This window comes from Cucurbita pepo, chromosome LG06, assembly GCF_002806865.2.
Source record: "Cucurbita pepo subsp. pepo cultivar mu-cu-16 chromosome LG06, ASM280686v2, whole genome shotgun sequence".
Lineage (NCBI taxonomy): Eukaryota > Viridiplantae > Streptophyta > Magnoliopsida > Cucurbitales > Cucurbitaceae > Cucurbita > Cucurbita pepo.
This window is the reverse complement of record NC_036643.1, coordinates 5491882-5510905: the sequence shown is the minus strand read 5'-3', so window position 1 is coordinate 5510905 and position 19024 is coordinate 5491882. Positions and strand designations below refer to the sequence as shown.

Sequence of the window (19024 nt, the reverse complement as noted above, 5' to 3'; positions counted from 1 at the left end):
TGCGCGGCTCAACTCTTTGTTATTATTATTATTTTATTTATTTATTTATTTATTTATTTAGTTTTACCTTTATACCCTCCTATTACCCCTCGGTTTTTATGGAAATATTTTTAAAAAATTAATATCAATTTTAAATTAGTAATATTTCTATATATTTTATAGGTCAAATTATATTTTAAAAAAATAACATTCTCGTATAATATTTATAAAATATGAAGGGTAATATTGTAATTTTTTAAAATAATATAAGAACGATATTTCGTACATCGAACTTGAACCAAAAGGTAAAAAAAAAACTTACGAGCCTTCACATTGGTATGATATACCTACGAATATAATATTGTCCATTTTGAATATAAAAATAATCCTCCCCCTTAAACAAAGGACACCATTTGTTCGACAATTGAGTCACTTTAACTACGCCTTCGAGGCAAACAACATTTTTATTCGTGACATGACTAAGTTAAGTGCATGATGGGGGCTGATGCCTGTCTAGTGCCGGAAGGTCAAGGAAGTTTGGTAACCTGATGACAGGGGAGACGGTGGTCGAAGCCTCAGTGAACGGCGGTCGTAACTATAACAGTCCGATCCACATGAAAGGTGTAACGATTTGGGCACTGTCTCGGAGAGAGACTCGGTGAAATAAACATGTCTGTGAAGATGCAGACTACCTGCACCAAGACAGAAAGATCCTATGAATCTTCACTGTTCCCTGGGATTGGCTTTAGGCCTTTCCTGCGCAGCTTAGGTGGAGGGCGAAGAAGGCCCCCTTCCGGGGGTGAGTGTTAAGACGGGCTTAATCTGAAAACTGAAATCCTAATTTGAAAACCTTAATTGGGTCGTTTGAAGTACGTCAAGATACTATTGGCAGCTTTTTGCTCGCGTTTTAAGGCAGTTCCGAAAGAAAAAATAACGATTGTGACTCAATTTTTTGTGCGCACGTGCTTCAAACGACCCACAAAGGAGACAATGTTCCTTACTTATTAACTCATTATCTTCCTCGTAATTAGCCAATATTTTTTTCTGTAATCATAATTATATCAAATTTAAATAAAATAAAATAAAAAAACACACAAAATAATAATATATTCATTTATGTGGGACCCACAGGTCTTATGCCACGTAAGACTAAACTTACTTAAATTGGAATCCCTCAAGGTTACACGTTTATAAGGCTGCTTCTTCTTTGTACTTATATTCCCAATAATTAATAATTTAATTTTAATAATTTTTTTATCACTAAATATGAATAAAATAACCATTTATTTATTTTTTTTTAATTTTTAAAAACTTTTGTATTTATAAACTTAAAGTTTATAGATATCATATGGATTTTAAAACAGAACCCAAATTTTTAGAATTATAAATATTTAAAAATAATAAATTTAATATCCAATTTTAAAAATGAAAGTAATTAAATTAAAAAAAAACAAACACCCTTAATTAAACAAAATTTAAGTTCCTGTTAAAAATAAATATTATTTGTTCACAATAATTTACGTTTTTTTTTTTTTTTTTTTTTTTACATTTTGGTTTGTAATTAAATTATTTTTAAATAATAATTTATAATTATTCGAATTTTACGTTATCTTTTTGACTAAATAAATAAACTATTTAAAGTAGAAAATTTGTTTTATAAGTAAAGTAAAATTGAGTACCTCACGGTTGTCTTAGCAACTTTTAGCACTTTATTTTTTTTTAATTTTTTTTTTTAAATTGTTATTATTTATTAAAAAAAACATAATTATAAATCAATTATTATTAGTTTTAGATGATTTTTATATAAAAGAACGAGAAAATAAATATAATGTTAAAAAATAAATAATTATCACATAAATTATTAGTTTGTTTGTAAGTAAATCCCTCATAAATTCAACTAACTCTAAAACGACGCCGTTTAGAAACAAATGAACCCGGCCCTCATAGACCTGACCGACCCGACCCGACCCGACTGAGAAAAGGGTAAAAAAAGAAAGGCCGACGACGAAATCCGCCGCCGCAGCAGCAGCAAAGAAGGGGCAAAACGCGGGAGAAATTTGTCGTTTTAATGGCGCAATTAGGGCAGGAGGAATTGGCGATGAAAACGATGGTTCTGGTGTAGGGTTTGATTAAAGAATGATGATTTAATGGCGTTTTGGAATTGGAATCTGTGATAATGAAACCACGACTTGCTGCAGTTTCGTAATTAATGTCGACTGTTACTCGGATGTGTCTGAAAAGTTCGCGGCGGCGGCGGCGGCGGCTTACCGTTCGGGATCGGCTTCGACTTCGGTGGAAGCGTCGTCGTTTTGTGAAACGACGAACTGACAGGACTGACTTTCTGTTTGTCAATTTCTTAATTTCTACAATTTTTAATTTCATTTTACTTTTTTTGCTTCGAATATTTAATTTTAATCTCTAGTTTAATACGTCATAAATTGTTTTTTTATATTTAGAAAATGGACATATTCAGGTATTTTCTTACTCAAATATTATTATATTATTATTGTTTAGCCCATTTTTAATTTTATTTTATTTTATTTTTCGTATTAATCCTTCAAATATTTTATTTTAATCTCTAGTTTAATACGTCATAAATTGTTTTTTTTTTATTTTAGAAAATGGACATATTCAGGTCTTTTCTTACTCAAATATTATCATTATTATTATTTAGCCCATTTTTAAGAAATTAATGATTAAATATAGGATTTATTAAAAAAAAAAAAATAAGAAGACTAAAATTAGAGGTTAAAAAAGAGACTAAAATAAAATATAAAATACCATAATTAAAATATTATTTTAACTTCGTTTAAGGTGTGAAATGTAATTAATAAAGTGTGAGATTACAGCTAGTGAGAACCTTCCCCTAACAGACTCATTTTAAAGCCTTGAGCGAAGCCCAAAGAGGACAATATCTGCTAGCGGTGGATTTGGGGCGTTACAAATGAAATCAAAGTCAGACACCGGACAATGAGGAGGTGTGCCAATAAGGACGCTGAGCCCCAAAGGGGGATGGATTTAGGGGCGGTCCAACATCGATTGGAGGAAGGAAAGAGTGCTAGCGAGGACGCTGTTCCTCGAATGGGGGGTGGATTGTGATGTCCCACATTGGTTGGGGAGGAGAACAAACCACCATTTATAAGGGTGTGGAAACCTTCCCCTAGCAGGCGCGTGTTAAAGCTTTGAGGGAAAACAACGAAACAGGCTGTGGAAATCTCTCCGTGGTAGACCGAACATGTTTTAAAATCTTGAGCGGAAGCCCTCGAAAGGAAAGCACAAAGAAAACCATATCTATTAGCATTGGGTTTGACCGATTACAGATGATATCAGAGTCAGACACAGGCGATGTGCAAGCGAGGAAGCTGGGACCTCGAGGGGGTGAATTGTGAGATGAAGGAAACCTCAAAGAGGACAATATCTACTAGTAGTGGGTTTAAGTCATTTCAAATGATATCAGAACCAGATATCGAACGGTGTGACAATAAGGACGCTGACTCCCAAACGGATAGGGATTGTAAGATCCCACATAGAAACTTCTCACTATCCCACATCGATGAGCCCGACAAGTGATCTGTTAGCGGTCGGCTACATCAAATTTTCCAAAGGATTAATTTATAATTTAATTTAAACTACAATTATTTGGATTAGTTAAATATATTATTAAAAAATAAAATAAAAGATATTTTAATTAATTTAAAAGGGAATTTAGTTATGGAATGTTGTTGGTTCATCCATATCGTGTTTGTCTCAAGGTCTTCTCCTCCCGATTTTGCAGCGATTCAGAATGCCGATTCAGAGGCGACGCAGTGCCGATTAGTCGCTTTCACCTCGGCAGACCTAATCGAAACGCCAAGACGCTCTCTCTCTCTCTCTCTCTCTCTCTCTCTCTCTCTCTCTCTCNATTTAACAAACATTCTTGGAGGAGAGAGAGAGAGAAAAATCGGCCCGTGATTTCTGTCTGACGATTCAATTTAGGTTTTCGCGCCGATTTTCTGGACATGTGGAAGAGGAAGAAGAATATTGACCAATCCCCTTCCATGGTCAAACCCCCCACCGGCCTTACGCCTCTCGTCTTCTTCTATTTCACTCATAATTTCTTACCTTTTTAACCTTAATGCCAGCTAGATTAATAATAATAAAAATAAAAATATTTGTCTAAAACTTTTTTTAAAATATCTTTAATTTTTTTTAAATATAAGTTAATATTTTATTTTAAAATTACTATTTAATTGTCACAATCGCACTTTGATTGGTAGTCGACTTGTGATTGTGTGACACTCACTTCTTCACCAACAAGTGAGTTAAGTTTAGTTGTTCTCGCGTGGCCTACGGTCAAACGACGTATGCTCGAGCCTTTGGCCCCGATTCAAGAGGGAGGTTTTAGAAACTAGGGAGCAATAAGTGAGTTAAGCCTATTCGTTCTCGCGTTGCCTACGGTCAAACGACGTATACTCGAGCCTTTGGCCCCAGTTCAAGAAGAAGGTTTTAGAAACCAGGGAGCAACAAGTGAGTTAAGCCTATTCATTCTCGCGTCGCCTACGGTCAAACGACGTATGCTCGAGCCTCTGGTCTCGGTTCAAGAAAAAAGGTTTTAAAAAACAGGGGCACAGAGATTTTGAAAGCAAGATTTGGGAAATCGAAATTGGTGTTATATGTGAATGTAACTATCAAGAAGAGGGGAATACAGAAAAGGGATTGAAAGTCCAGCAAACAGAGGTGAGATGGAAAGTCTAATATTTATTAATGTTCACAAAATCTAAATAATAAAAAAATTCTAACCTCCAAGTAAATACTTCTATTACTGTCTATCTCAAAATCAAATGGGATAATAGCAAGAACGAGAAGAGCGGGAGCTATAGAATTGATTTTTTTGTAGGAGAAGAGAGAGAGCGGAAGCTATTGGTTCTTATAAATGTGTGGTTTGTTTTTCGAAAGAGATCGAGGGATAGGTTCCCCCGAGCAAACCTTCCACAATGGGGCGAGTCTCGATTCAAGATCGAGAGAAATTTCCTCTTTGAATTCTTAGTTAACGATCGAAATCTAAATCTCGAAATGAAAATGTTGAGACTAAAAATTTAAGGTTTTATGGCCTTTCATATAGTTCCGAGACGTTAGTTTATCATAATTTAGTCTCTGTCCATTAAATTCATAATAATGTAATCTACCCACTTCAAAAGTTTTAATTATTATTATTTTTTTTTTAATTTTGAAAATTTTAAATTGTGTAATTTTTTTTAGGTATGTTCATAAATGTTCACCTACCTTACTAGGGACGAGCATAGTTCAACTAGTTAAAATATATATCATCGATTAAGAGGTCAAACGTTCGTTTTTCTACTCAAATTATTGTTAGACTCAAGTATGAGTACCAAAAAGACGATCGGGTAACAGAGAGAAAGAGCAAGAGATTATTAAGCGATAAATAAAAATCATTAATAATCTATATTGTACGATGAAAAAAAAGAAGCTAAAAGTTTTAGTTGACTCGTATACCGTCCCCTTTTTATATATATATATATTATAATATAAAGGGATTTTAAAAGAGTGAAAAAGAATAAAAGAAATTTTGGGATATTGAAGAATAAATTAAATTAAATTAAATTAAGAATATTTTTTATTAAAAAAAATAATATTTGAAAAATATGGTGGAATATTGGAGGCTTCCCTTTCAACCTTTTGGGCCACTTGCAATTAATGGGTCCACGTGTCGCTTTACAAGAGAGTGAGAGATATTTTATAACAACTAAAAATATTTGGGAAATTAAAGAAAATTTTAAATTTTAAATCGTAAATAATTTACATTAAATTAATAAAATAAAAAAGGAATTTAAAGTCATTAATGAAGTTCTTTAAAATAATTTTCAACCATTTTCATAATTTTTCTAAAATCAAAATATTTTTATTGCAAAATATATTATATAATATGGCAGGCAAAACAATGTTTGCTCTCAGACCACAAACAATGGAAGAAAGGATGTGAGAGCATATTTGGGATGACAAGACACCGTAAGAAGTATGGAACACATTTGTGATGTTGTTCTCAAAGAAGAACGATGCGATTCTCGAGAACGAGTTGTTATCAATTTCACAACGTGATATGTCAATTGCTCAGTATTTCCACAAGCTCAAGTCGATTTGTCGGGAGATTACTGAACTCGACCCAAAGTCCGTAATCCACGGACTGCGACCAGACTATCAAAGATCATAATCTACGGACTGCGACCAGACTATCAAAGTCGATTTGTCGGGAGATTACTGAAGAGGATCATAATCCACAGACTGCGACCAGACTATCAAAGATATATATATTTTTTGTTACTCAGGACAAAATTGAAAATTAGCGCTCACCGTTAATAAAAGTAAAATTGTAACAATCAAAGTCTACTGCTAGTAAATATTGTCTGCTTTGGCTCGTTACGTACCACAGTTAGCCTCACGATTTTAAAACGCGTCTACTAGGGAGAGGTTTCCACACCCTTATAAGAAATGCTTTGTTCCCCTCTTCAACCTAGCAGTATATACCTATATTGTATTGATTGGATAGTCAAATCTTTGACCGTTAATAGAAGTGAAATTATAACAGTCAAAGCTTATTGCTAGCAGATATTATCTGTTTTTGTCTGTTACGTAACGTATCGTCGTTATCTAACGGTTTTAAAACTCGTCTACTAGGTAGAGATTTTCACACCCTTATACGAAATGTTTCGTTCCCCTCTTCAACCTAACCTATACTGCATCGAATTGGATAGTCAAATCATTCACCGTTAACAGAAGTGAAATTATAACAGTTGAACCTTACTGCAAACATATATTGTCTGTTTTGGTCTATTACGTAACGTATCGTCGTTATCTAACGGTTTTAAAACGCGTCTACTAGGGAGAGGTTTTCACACCCTTATAAGAAATTCTTCGTTCCGCTCTCCAACCAATATGCGATCTCACAAAAATACTCTTTTATAACAACTTCAAATGAGACGTTCAAAAGATGGCATATGCCTACGTTAACTTATGACTAACACCCATTAAGTTTGGTATGTACATTATACACATTAAATCATCATAAATGTATTCAAACTATGAGATTAATTTAAAATTTTCGAAACCACCCTTCAAGATTTTTTGTGGTAAAAAAGAAGATTAACGATTTATATATTTTCGTATATGAATTTAAGGGCTAAAAATGAAAATATTAGATGCTCGAGAGTATAATACAAACCAACCCATAATTAAGCGGAGATTTTTTAGAGTTATACCTCTACAAATAAAATACGAGGTTTGAATGTCCGAGCTCAAAAAAATAGTAATATATGTCAATTAATGCTGAACTATATATATATATACTTGTTCGTGGGATTATTAAAACGTTACCTATAAATGCTCTACCAAATATTAGTTACCTATATATTATATAGTTTCATTCCAAACATAGGTAAGCATTAAATTTTTAAGAATAATAGTATTTTATGAAAAAATTAAGCTAAATTAATAAAATTATATTTAAAACTTTAATTTTTTTAATAATATTCTTATATTAAAAAAGAACGGTAGTACTCTATTTAAAAAATACCCATAAAATTTTAAAGTTGTTCACCTATCGCTACTTACTCTAGAACCTTTTCTTTCCTTCTTTCCCTCGGGTTTTGAACTATTTATTCACTGTAAAGCCGCTAATGAATTTACTGTGCCTTCATTCATAAGGTAAATAGGCTGGACTGGATGATCAGACTCATTCACCTATCGGCTCTTCTGGATCTGCTCCTTCCCCGATATGCCAGGGTAAAGATACACTTTTGAATCAAAAAAATAAGGGAGAGATAGAATGAATTTTTCGGAGAAGAGAAAGAGAAAGAAGGAATCTTTCGGATTTAGTTACAGTTAAGTCGAATTGATTCTTCGATAGTCTTTCGTGACAGTGAACGATAATGTTGAGTTTTGTTGAGTCTTTCCTTGAAACGATTCTGGCGCTTGCGTTCTGATGTCCGGAACCCTCGCGATTGATTGGGNAGTCAAATCATTCACCGTTAACAGAAGTGAAATTATAACAGTTGAACCTTACTGCAAACATATATTGTCTGTTTTGGTCTATTACGTAACGTATCGNATGGATTGTTGTCCAAAATCGATAGGAATTTCCTGGGGATTGCTTGCCTTATAAGAGATGTTCATAGTCATAAAATTTGTTACTGTCAATATATCGATAAAAATAGTCTATACCTCCAAACTTTTGAGTATTGTTTTTGAAAATTAACTTTTTAATGTTACTTTTGAAAATTTGTTACTGTTTAAATGTATTTTTTTTTTTAATTTTAAAAGAGTTGAAAGTTTTAATAAAATTTTTGAAAAGCTGATATTTATGAAAGAAAATATTACTAGTTTCCATGTAATGATAATAATATTTTTGTCATTTTTATAAAAAATTAAAGGTATTTTTGAGATAAATTATAAAGTTTATGTGTATTTTTATTAATTTAGTTAAAATTTTATTTTAAACAAAATCATTTTTAAAAAAAAAAATGTATATATTTAATTTAATTGCTTATCCAAAATTTAAAATTATTTGATAAAATAAAAAAGTAGAAATAAATAAATAAATAAATATTATTATTATTATTATTATTAAGAGAAAAAAAAAAGCGCCGACACAAATGGTGACCGACAGGTTTTGTAGTTTTAAGAAGATATCATGCCACGTGTCTTTTTAAAATTTAAAATTTTATTTTTATTTTTAAAAATTATAAGGTGAAGAATTCATGCAAACATTTTCTCTCAAATTTTGCCCTCTTTTTTTACTTTTGGATTTATCAATCTTTTCTAAAAATTTGAGAAATCATAGGTGTCCAAATTACATATATATATATATATATATATATCCAAATTATGCTGTAAAATGATCCCTCTCTTGTTAGTAAGTTATACAATAGTGATGATCGTAAAAATGAGTACATTAGGTACGGGGGAGGAAGGAGGTCTCCCGAACAATGTTTTCAAGATCGAAGAATAAAAATCGGTACAATAGGAGTTAGTTTTTCATTAAAGACGTTCACAGGGTAGGGTAGAAATAGGGATGACTTTCGTGGTGTTATTTGATGTTCTGTCCTTTGATGGAGTATTTTCATTAAATTTTATAGGGAATAGAACCGACAAGATTTTTTTTCATAAAGAATTAATTAGGATTTGATTTTGGAACAGTCTAACATTCTTTTAAATCTGGATTGACTTTTTAAAAGAATTTCTCCTTATAAGAAAACCCGTTTGAATTGGTTTAATTTTTACTTCAATAATTTTTAAAATTTCCTAATAAAAACTAAATCATATATTTTTCTATTCGTGCTCTCATTTCTTACTTAATCGAGAATTTCCTTTTCTACTCATGTTCCCATTGCCTGCTTTATCCAGAATTGCACACCAATATTTAGTGTATGATTTAAAAACGATTACTCTTCCATATTCACTCATGAGTTTGAATCTTCATAGAAAAGGAAAAAAAGTGGACTTTTTGAAAACACTTTTTGAAACAAACTAAATTCAAACAAAACCCAACATTTCATTTTAGGAAAAAAAACACCTCATAATCTCCAAAGAGGCAATAATTTAAATGATCCCCAAGAACAAACAATAAGTTGATAGAAAAGAAAACCCATATTTCTCCATCTCAAGAACAAAACAAATTAAAAACAAACAAAATAAAAGGAGGAAGGAATAAGGATATGGGGAGGTTTTGAGATGGTTTGTTGGTTAGCCATTGGAGTATTATGAGTGGGTTTTTGTGGGTTAAAAGCGACATGTCGTTAAACGTTCTTTCTGCCTCCATGGCTTGTCAAAACAAGGCCTTTTTCTTCTCTCTCTCTCTCTCTTAAATGCAGAGAATTGCATAATGGGCATATAATTGTACCTATACTCTGCCTTCTGTAGGGCTCTGCCAGAGGTCACGTGGGAGGATACCCTACAATTTCCCATCCCTTTCAAAGGCTCATATGTCCCATTCTCTCTCTCTCTTGAGCCCTACTTTCTCTCACTACTAAAGGTAATCTTCTTCTTCTTGCCTTTACTACACTAATGCAAGGGGAACTTTGGGAAGGTTTATGAATCCTTTTGGGTCTTATAATGGCATTCTGTTACCTAAATTTTTGGTTTTTCGATGTTCGATCCATATAATTAGAGTATCTAAAAGTTTAAGAATTAAACGGAAAACGAATACTTCAACATAACTCAACTGAAACAAAACATGCACTAATGACCAAATCTCTCTTGGCTCATATCAAACTCAACTGACACAAACCATATACTATCAATTAAGAGGTCATAAATTTGTATTTTCCACCGCCAATATCAACTCAACCAACACAAAACATATACTATTGACTAACAGGTTAAAAATTTGAATATCCCATCATCAATATCAACTACACTGACATAAAACATAGACTATCGACTAAAAAGTCAAAAATTTAAATCTACCACTGCTCCTATCAACTCGACTAACACAAAATATATACTATTGATCAAGAGGTCGTAAATTTGAATTTCTCCGGCTCATATCAACATCCAATAAAAACATATCCACTCATGTAAAATATATGATTGTGAAAGGGATGGGATGGAAGGTGAGAAGTGTGTGGAATGATATTATAGGTGTAATGATTTCCCTTCAGCTATCTACCTCTTCAAAGCACTGAATCTCTCTTTTTGGACACAAACACTTCATTGATTACCTTCCTTGGCCCTTTTCTCTTCAACCCATTATTATCCTTTTTTCTTTCATGACTATATATTTGAAAATTTTACAAATGAAGTTTTATGCTCTCTAATTTATCTATATTTGGGTAAATTTGATATTTTATTTATTAAAACTATTAGGATATTAAATTGAAATTGTTTTATTAGAGGCCCTAATCAAAATTGAAGCAGAATCCTCCACAATGGTCATAACCTCTAGTAATTGGCTCAGTCTTGGCCCTATTGGTTCCATATATTGGCAGCAATTTGGGCCCAGAAGATTGGCAGGTTAAGCGAGCTGTGATCATAAAGAACTAGAATTTCACCAATAGAAACAAACTCCGGGTGATCCCTAAGGGCAAAAGGGTCTTTTTACTCTCTAATTTTTTATAATGGAACAGTTATTTGAATCTCTATTAACTAAAAACTACGTTATATTTAAGTAGAAAATGACAAAAAAACGTCGAAGAACACTAATAAATTATATCCAAAATTAATAATTATAACAATAAGCATTTATTTTTCCACATTGACAGTGAAAAGGTACGAAACTAACCTTTCTCGCTCCAACTCATGTTAAGACCCCTTTTCGTATAAGCTTCTGATGGAGGAGGTCCAAAGAGTACCTCAGTAAAAAATATTCAAATAATAGCAACAATAATAAAATAAAAGACACCATTCATTCACTATTACTTCGTATTGAACCCATTGTAAAATATTTGTGGTCAAAATCATAATGTTTCTAGAGAATGTTGACTTATAGGTTAGACTCGTAATTCGTAGAGACCACATGAAAGAAAATACAAGACGCACAAAAAAACCAATCTTCCAAAAGAACACAAACAATAGAAAGAGACGTCTCTCGAAACGATAATCCAAGAGAACGAGTTTTTGCTAATCTTTGACAAAAATCCAAGCTTGTAAAAACTAATTTTAACCAATTCAAGGCAGTCATTCTCACAGACCAAATACAAAGTTACCAGATAAAAGTGACCAAATCCAGGTTCCTACACCTTTGTACAGCAAAAACAAAGTTTACATCATCTCGGGCTTAACATATCTAAATTTATTAAAATTGGTAGGCATGGACATCTGAGAGGGAATCTATTAAAGAACATATATGGAAAGTACCAACCATCCTAAATTCCAAAATTAAGAACACAGATAAGCTAAGGGTTAGGTAGGTAGGGCAGGAGAGATGAAAGAAAAGGGAATTAATAAGGCAACTTAATTTCCCTGGATGAGGTAAATATCATGAAATTTCACAAAAGTGAATACTTATGTTGTCTATAATGACAGAGCAAGTCATATCACAGATACTAATCGCAAAGAAAATTGTTGTTATACCAAACTACCTATGATCTTTGCAATGCAAGTCTAGAATCTAACATCATTTATTGCATTCACAAACAACTTTGCATCTCAAACATTTCAGTTCATTAAATTGTTACTTGAAATTCAAGCAAAAAGATTAGATTATCCAAACCTTGGCTCAATGGCGTTCGAGCAGCAGCATCATCAGGCCGACTGTCTGGTTCGACCTGTCAACTATTAGTCCAAGTCCCTTTTGAGAAACAAGATGTCATCTTCTCGAGCACATGGAGCCGAATGCGAGTAGATCTTCTAAGGCAGACTGGAAGACAGTTTGCCTTGAAAAACATATTTCAAAATCTTTCAAGACTACTTAGTATAGAAGATTAGTTAAGATACATCATTGTCATATCCTGAGTACAAAAGTGAAGCTCAAGCAAATTTTTTGAAGAAGAACAAAATTAATAATGATACAGATCTTAGAAGGCAAATAGACAAAGCTTTTCAATCTCTAGACCATATAAGAAAGAAAGAAATAAAAAAATAATAAAGAATGTTTTTCGGGGCGGGGGGTAATGCTACTACGCCTATTACAAAGCACACGAACTGAAACAAAAGACAAACTTAATAAACCAATGTTTCCTGTGCATCACATTGCCTTACAAGCCTTAGCCTTTTGTCTTTCTAAAGTCCCAAAAGAACCCACCACCCTACAAAATATTCAGAACTTCCATAATAACCTTATTAAAAAAAAGCCTAGTAAACAACACACATGAAATTGTTGGAGAGATTTTTCAAACCATTGACTCCTAAAGCAACAAATATATATATATATATATATATAAGCAAGCCCCCCCACTCGCTAATAATTCTTAACTGCTTGACATTTCCATGTCAGTACATTATCTTCTCTTTCCAAATATTACATAAACACACCATATAAATTTTAGTAAGAACCTGCACGTAAGCGTGCGAGTGCCCCGATTGCAGTTGAAGGCATTGGCTGCAGGCAATACCTTGGAATGGGACTGCTGATTACTCCCAGACACTAGAAAACAATCTCCAAAAGCCTTTTCTATAAAGGAGCAGTTTATTTACCCCCTAGTTTTGGCTCTCTTCATTCCGAGGCTATTGTGGAAGGGAGACACGGAACTGGACATGGGCGAACCCTCCTCACGAAGTGTGCCATTAAGCATAGCTAGCTCTCGTAGCTGTTGCTTCTTGTAGAAATCGTGAGATTCATCCTAAATATATAATTAATAGGAAGACAAAATAAGAAAAAGAAATGATGTCAGTATGAACAATTAAGTCATCAACATACCAACCAAAATATATAGATCTCAAAAGAGATACTCACCATTGGTTTGAGCAAGTCCTCAAGAATCTCACGGGCTTGCATAAGGCGAGCATCAATAATTTCAACTGGCAACTCTGCCTCAACTAGTATGTGGAGAGGCTCGTTCAAATGCTCATAACCCGGTTTTCCTCTCATCATTTCTTCCTGCAAGGCATTGAACAATATAACAAACTTGGTATACTGAAGTTAGATCATAATATTTTAATGCTACAGAAGAAAAGTCGACTCCCAGGCATAACAAGTGTGAAAAAAAAAAAAAAAAAACATGTATAAGCTACTTCAAAATGAAATAAACATCATTACGTACAATAGTATATATGAGAATTTATGCCTGAAGGAGACCCTAAACAAGGATACTCAATCTCCCTTGAAGACAAGAACTGACGTGACTATGCTACAAATAAAAATCCTTTTAAAATTCGAAGACCAGAGCATGCAAGAAATGAAGAGAGATAGAGAGAGCGCGAAGAGAAACAACATCCCATTTTCACACTCCAACATATTTTCATTAACATGTAGGAATTGGCGTCTCTGAGGTATTATTTGATATATGGAAAGAAATTGACAACCACGTCCATTACAAGAAACTGCCTAGAACTCTACCAAAACTACTTTGTAAATACCTATTCATAAGGATAACTCATCGAATGGGAGGTCAAATATGGAATGCACCCATAACCGCACAAAAACCAAAGAAGATTGTACAAAGCTCCCAATAGTCATAAAAAATAGAATAATTATATAGAAGTACATAAACTCAGAAGAGTATTTTGAAGACGACAAATGATAAGGAGGTCCTAGAAGATGCTAAGAAGGAATAAGCAAGATATAGAACCTCCTTTGCCTCTCAATACTCTCTTAATCTTTTACAAATCCATTCAAAACAGATTCTTAAACAAAAATTCTGATAGCATTGACCCAAGACACTAGCCCAGCCACTTTGCATTCTTTTTTTAAGTCTATACCCTCTTTCTTCTCTGAAGTTAACTGTGTATGGCTCTTTTCCTCCCTTCTCCAAGTGATTCCATTTTATATTATATAACTTTTGTAACCCCTGGCCCAGATATATTGATGTTATTGCATTAATTTATTTTTTATTTGATCTTCATTTTGGTCCTAGGGCCATGGAATTCCATTCGAGGATTCTCAATCAAGACATGATGGAGGTGGGTGTTGTAAGTCATTTTCCCTACCATGTCAATTCAAAACAAAATATTTGCAGCGACGTAAAATCCTACCTTTCCCTAAACAAACGTACAATATTCCCAAAACATACACGTATAACTAAACTCCCCTCATGAGTAATTACACTTTACCCTTCCTAGTACATGTAGAGTATACTATAAGAGGTCTTAAATTATCCCCGGGGTCAAAGACACCTAGTCCTTGAAGATTAGAAAAATTTTGTAGGATAATGTCGAGTGCTTCCCATGTGGCCTCATGCTTAAGTATTTCCACTGTATCAGTAATTCCCACACCTTCAAATCCACATTCTTGCAAAGGCCATGACATTGAGGGGTTTAGCAACCCATTCAAACTCATCAGTCAAACACGGGGATTCTCAATTAGATAGTGTAGGCCTCTCCCAGAATTGACCTTTTCAGATGTGGCACGCACATGAATTACTAAGTGGATCATGGCCTTCGATGGAACTTTCAACTTGTATGTGACTGGTCCAACTCATGAGAGGATGCGATAAAACCAAAATACTTGGTTGTCAAATTTGCAACAATCTTTCGAAGACTTTCAACATGTCTTTCGATCATAGTAAAGAGTGTTACTTGATGATGGAGGAGGCTAAATTTAGCCCAACCTTGAAAGGCATGCAAAGGGCCTATTGGTGTGCGTCTTTTTTTACCTATTGTCAAAAGGAATAAGAGTATTCTGGAGAAGATGTAGATTTCTTTAGGTGTATGTTTCTAGAAGGTTTTATAACTACCCTTTGTCTCTCATTCCTAATAATTGGATCCTTCAATAGAGAACTTTTTACTTCTGGATGGTCCATTTGTTAAACAGAAAACAAAAGTCCCTCCCTTTTAAGCTGCTTTAGATGTATATTAAAAAAATTTATTTTTCCTACAATTAGACCTTTATTTCAATTTAGTTCCTACGATTTTTTAAAATTACACGATAAGATGGTCTTGCCACCGAAGAGAAATAATGAAAATACAACATGACAAGTTGTTTGAAGATTGGCATGGAAGATTAACCCCAAGATGTGCCAGATAGTTTTAATAATATAGGAATTTAAAAAGTTGAAAAGGTGAATGGCAAAAATGGGGGTAAAGGAAACACGCACTAGAACTTGAAAATTTGGGCTTAAGATAGGCTCGCAAAAAAAAAAAGAAGTAGAAGCTTGCCAATAACAAGCACTACTAAGAAATCATCTTGAGTGATTGTCACTTCTCCATGATCAAACCAACATAATTCTTTTACCTAGTTCCAACATTATAGGTCATGTCCCTCCTTTAGTCCATACTTCCACAAGAAAGTTAAAGCTACTATTTCTCAAAGCGACATCTATCTATCTGCAAATCACCCCCACTCAAAAAATCCTATTTCAAAGGGAAGGTCTTTTTTCAAAATCAAAGCGCTTACCTCTCGTTGGGCTGTTTTTATTTGTCACTTTTGTATGTTAGGTCTTTCTCAATCAAAGTTAGCTTCTCATACAATTAAAGTAATAATAAGATAAAAGTGAAAAATAAAATCCAGAACCATTATTTTAGTTCAAAATGGGATAGAGATTCAACCCTTTCTTAACCAATGGAGCCGTTTTGAGTTCCCCCAATCCTTGTGCTATCTTCTTCTCTTTTTTTTCTTCTTTGAACAGCCAAACTTTCATTGGAAAAAAAAAAAAAACAATAATACAAGGGCCTACAAAAAGAAGAGCCCACGATAAGGAAGGCAACCTCCGACAAAGGTCTCCATCTAGCAAGACAATCTCTTAAAGGCTTCCATTAACCTCTTAAAACTTGTCCATATTCACCCCATTATACTTCTCAACCACAAAAAAATCAGTGTGATCTAAGCAAACTGGACTTCCACGTCACGAAAAAAAAAGGCAACATTTAAGTTCATTGTTATGTGTAGAAAAAACACGCCACATGGGATTTCTAGGGATGAAATATAAGTTTCAATCAAAGGTTACACACAAGAATGAAAATGATAAGAGCACATGAGCCAAATTGACACAAACATTAAGAGAAATAAGATTCAAAATCTATTTTAACCTTGGGTATATTAATAGAAAACTGTAAAATACTACCCCTAACAGTTACCAATATGGTAGTCCTTTAATTTTTTGTTCAATTCATTGTATTCGCTGCATCATCAGCCCTATGCTATTAAACATACCGAGAAAATTACAAACTCACCCTAAGCTATGAAGATAGTCACAATTCAGTCCCAATTCCCCCAGGGAGGAAGGCAGAGGTTCATCATAAAATTAAACTCGCATAGGAAGAGGGAGGGAGGAAGGCAGAGGTTCGTCATAAAATTTATAATTAAAAGTTAATCCATTAATCCAATACGTTTATTAACTAAAACATTTAATTACATAAAATTAATCCCAAACACTCAATTTAATCTTAATACAAATCATGGGAAACGAAAGTTGTGTTAAAGAAAGGAAAAAATTACAAAAAAATAAAATACTAGGATGTAGCCCGTAACACGATCTAGAACNTGGGATTACAAAACAGATTCTCAAGGCAGAGATTTGCAAAACCTCAAATATTTAAAAAAAAATAATAATAATAATAATATAAAAAAAAAAAAAAAAAAAAAAAAAAAAAAAAAAAAAAAAAAAAAAANAAAAAAAAAAAAAAAAAAAAAAAAAAAAAAAAAAAAAAAAAAAAAAAAAAAAATCCAATATCTTTTGAAGAATAAATAACGAAAGTAAAATCAACAATATTATTAAATTGTCTATTGTGCTTCATCAAAAATAAATAAATATACCAATATAAGGGCATAGGAGAGGTAAAGAGGGTTTCAAATAAGGAAAAAAGGGGGTAATAGAAGCATAAGGAAAAAAGAGAGTTGACAAGGAAACTAAGATCTGGGGGTAGAAGTTATTCGAGAGACCGATATGAAAGAGCTGACTGGGCGAGCGATTGGAGAAAATAGAAGAAACGAGAGGAGGATTTACCTCTACCTCCTTACGTTCGTATTAAAAAAGTTTTAAAAAATATAGAGAAGTTATCAAATTTAAAGATATGAGTCATGTTACAACCATTCTCTCTATCATTCCCTGATTTAAAAGAAAAAAATCAACAGAAAAATAGAAATCTTAACAGATTAAGTGAAAATAAGTTATTTTATTTATTTTAATGGAAAAGTGCATAGCAACCGTTCTTAATGAGGTTGTAATAGATAAAATTACAAGTTTGAAGACTAGAGTGGGACCATCTTAGAAGTTCAGTGATAGAATTTTTTATTTTCCGATATAATATAATTGCAAATGAATTCTACGATCATGAAAGGGATATGCAAAACAATCATGACATGCAACATTATAAGAACATGAAAGTTATAGTAAATTACCCTAGCTGGATCCTTAATGCTACCACGCCCTCTAATCAAAACTCGACAATCAGTACTTGCCTCCACTCGCTTGAGAGAGTTTCCCCTAGGTCCAAGGAGGCGGCCAACAAAGTTATACTACAAACAAAGTTCAATTCAGTTCCATTAGCAAAATATGTTAAAAACAGAAAGAAAAAAAAATGAAAAGGGAATAAATAGATAAACAAATAAAACGTGATGATAATTCATACATTGGGATAGTTGTCAACAGGAACGTCCACTCTGATGGTTCTCTTCACAATAAGACCTGATGAACTACCTTGGGAACTTAGCCAATTTTGTGCTGGTGAGGATTGTAATAAACTTGACATCTGCATATCATATCATTATATAGAGTTCAAACCAGAAAATTAAAATAAATCTAAACCTGCTAGTTAAGATATGTACAGCAGCCAATATAGCTTTGGAATGAAGAACATGGGAGCTTTTCAGAAACAATACATATCAAAGTCAGAGATTCTAGGACAGCAATCAATGGGAAGGGAGAAGAGTACTGAACACAGTACATACCTTGAGAAATAACATTGTAACCATGCATAGAAAGTGAGAACATTTTGGTGCTCGAATGAGTAAAAGGAAATCCCAGAACGTGGAACTTAAAGTAGCATTTTTTTTCTAAATTTCTTTTTTCCCTTAGTGGGGTTGGGGTGTACGTTCAAGGTAATGAATCTTCCTTAATGAGCACACCATTAGACAACCATAGAAATGTGCTAATACTGACATAAATTACTCCTGGGCCACTTATTTATGTATTTTAAATTCCAAGACCAAGTAAAGTTTCTTGAAAACCCCTTCACCAAGATAACAAGGGGTAAACCAAATTCACTAATGAGTCAGCATTCTATATTAGAATATGAGACCCTTGTCACTAAAACCAAAAAACTGAGTCAACCCAGCTAACTACTCACAGAGAGTTTCCTTCACACACACACACACAGAAAAATTTGAAAGTAAGCTCCTCAGATTTTATTGAACACCATCATCCTGTTTATCAAGAAGGCTGAAGGTGAAGAACCAATTTGTTAGAACCATTAGAGAAGCTAAAAAAAATAAAAGACCTAAGCAAAAAAAAAAAAAAAA

General features: G+C 33.1%; 1 protein-coding gene across 1 annotated transcript in view; it reads right to left on the bottom strand.

The window, feature by feature from the left end:
* Window positions 1-12458: 12458 nt before the first annotated feature.
* The window catches only part of LOC111797664 (KH domain-containing protein At5g56140-like), a gene marked incomplete at its 5' end in the record, with an annotated part of 9868 nt that continues 3302 nt past the window's right edge, over window positions 12459-19024 (bottom strand). Inside the window, 4 exon segments of the mRNA XM_023680739.1 lie at window positions 12459-13250; window positions 13364-13507; window positions 17906-18022; window positions 18136-18255. Coding sequence (XP_023536507.1) covers window positions 13101-13250; window positions 13364-13507; window positions 17906-18022; window positions 18136-18255 — 531 coding nt within the window.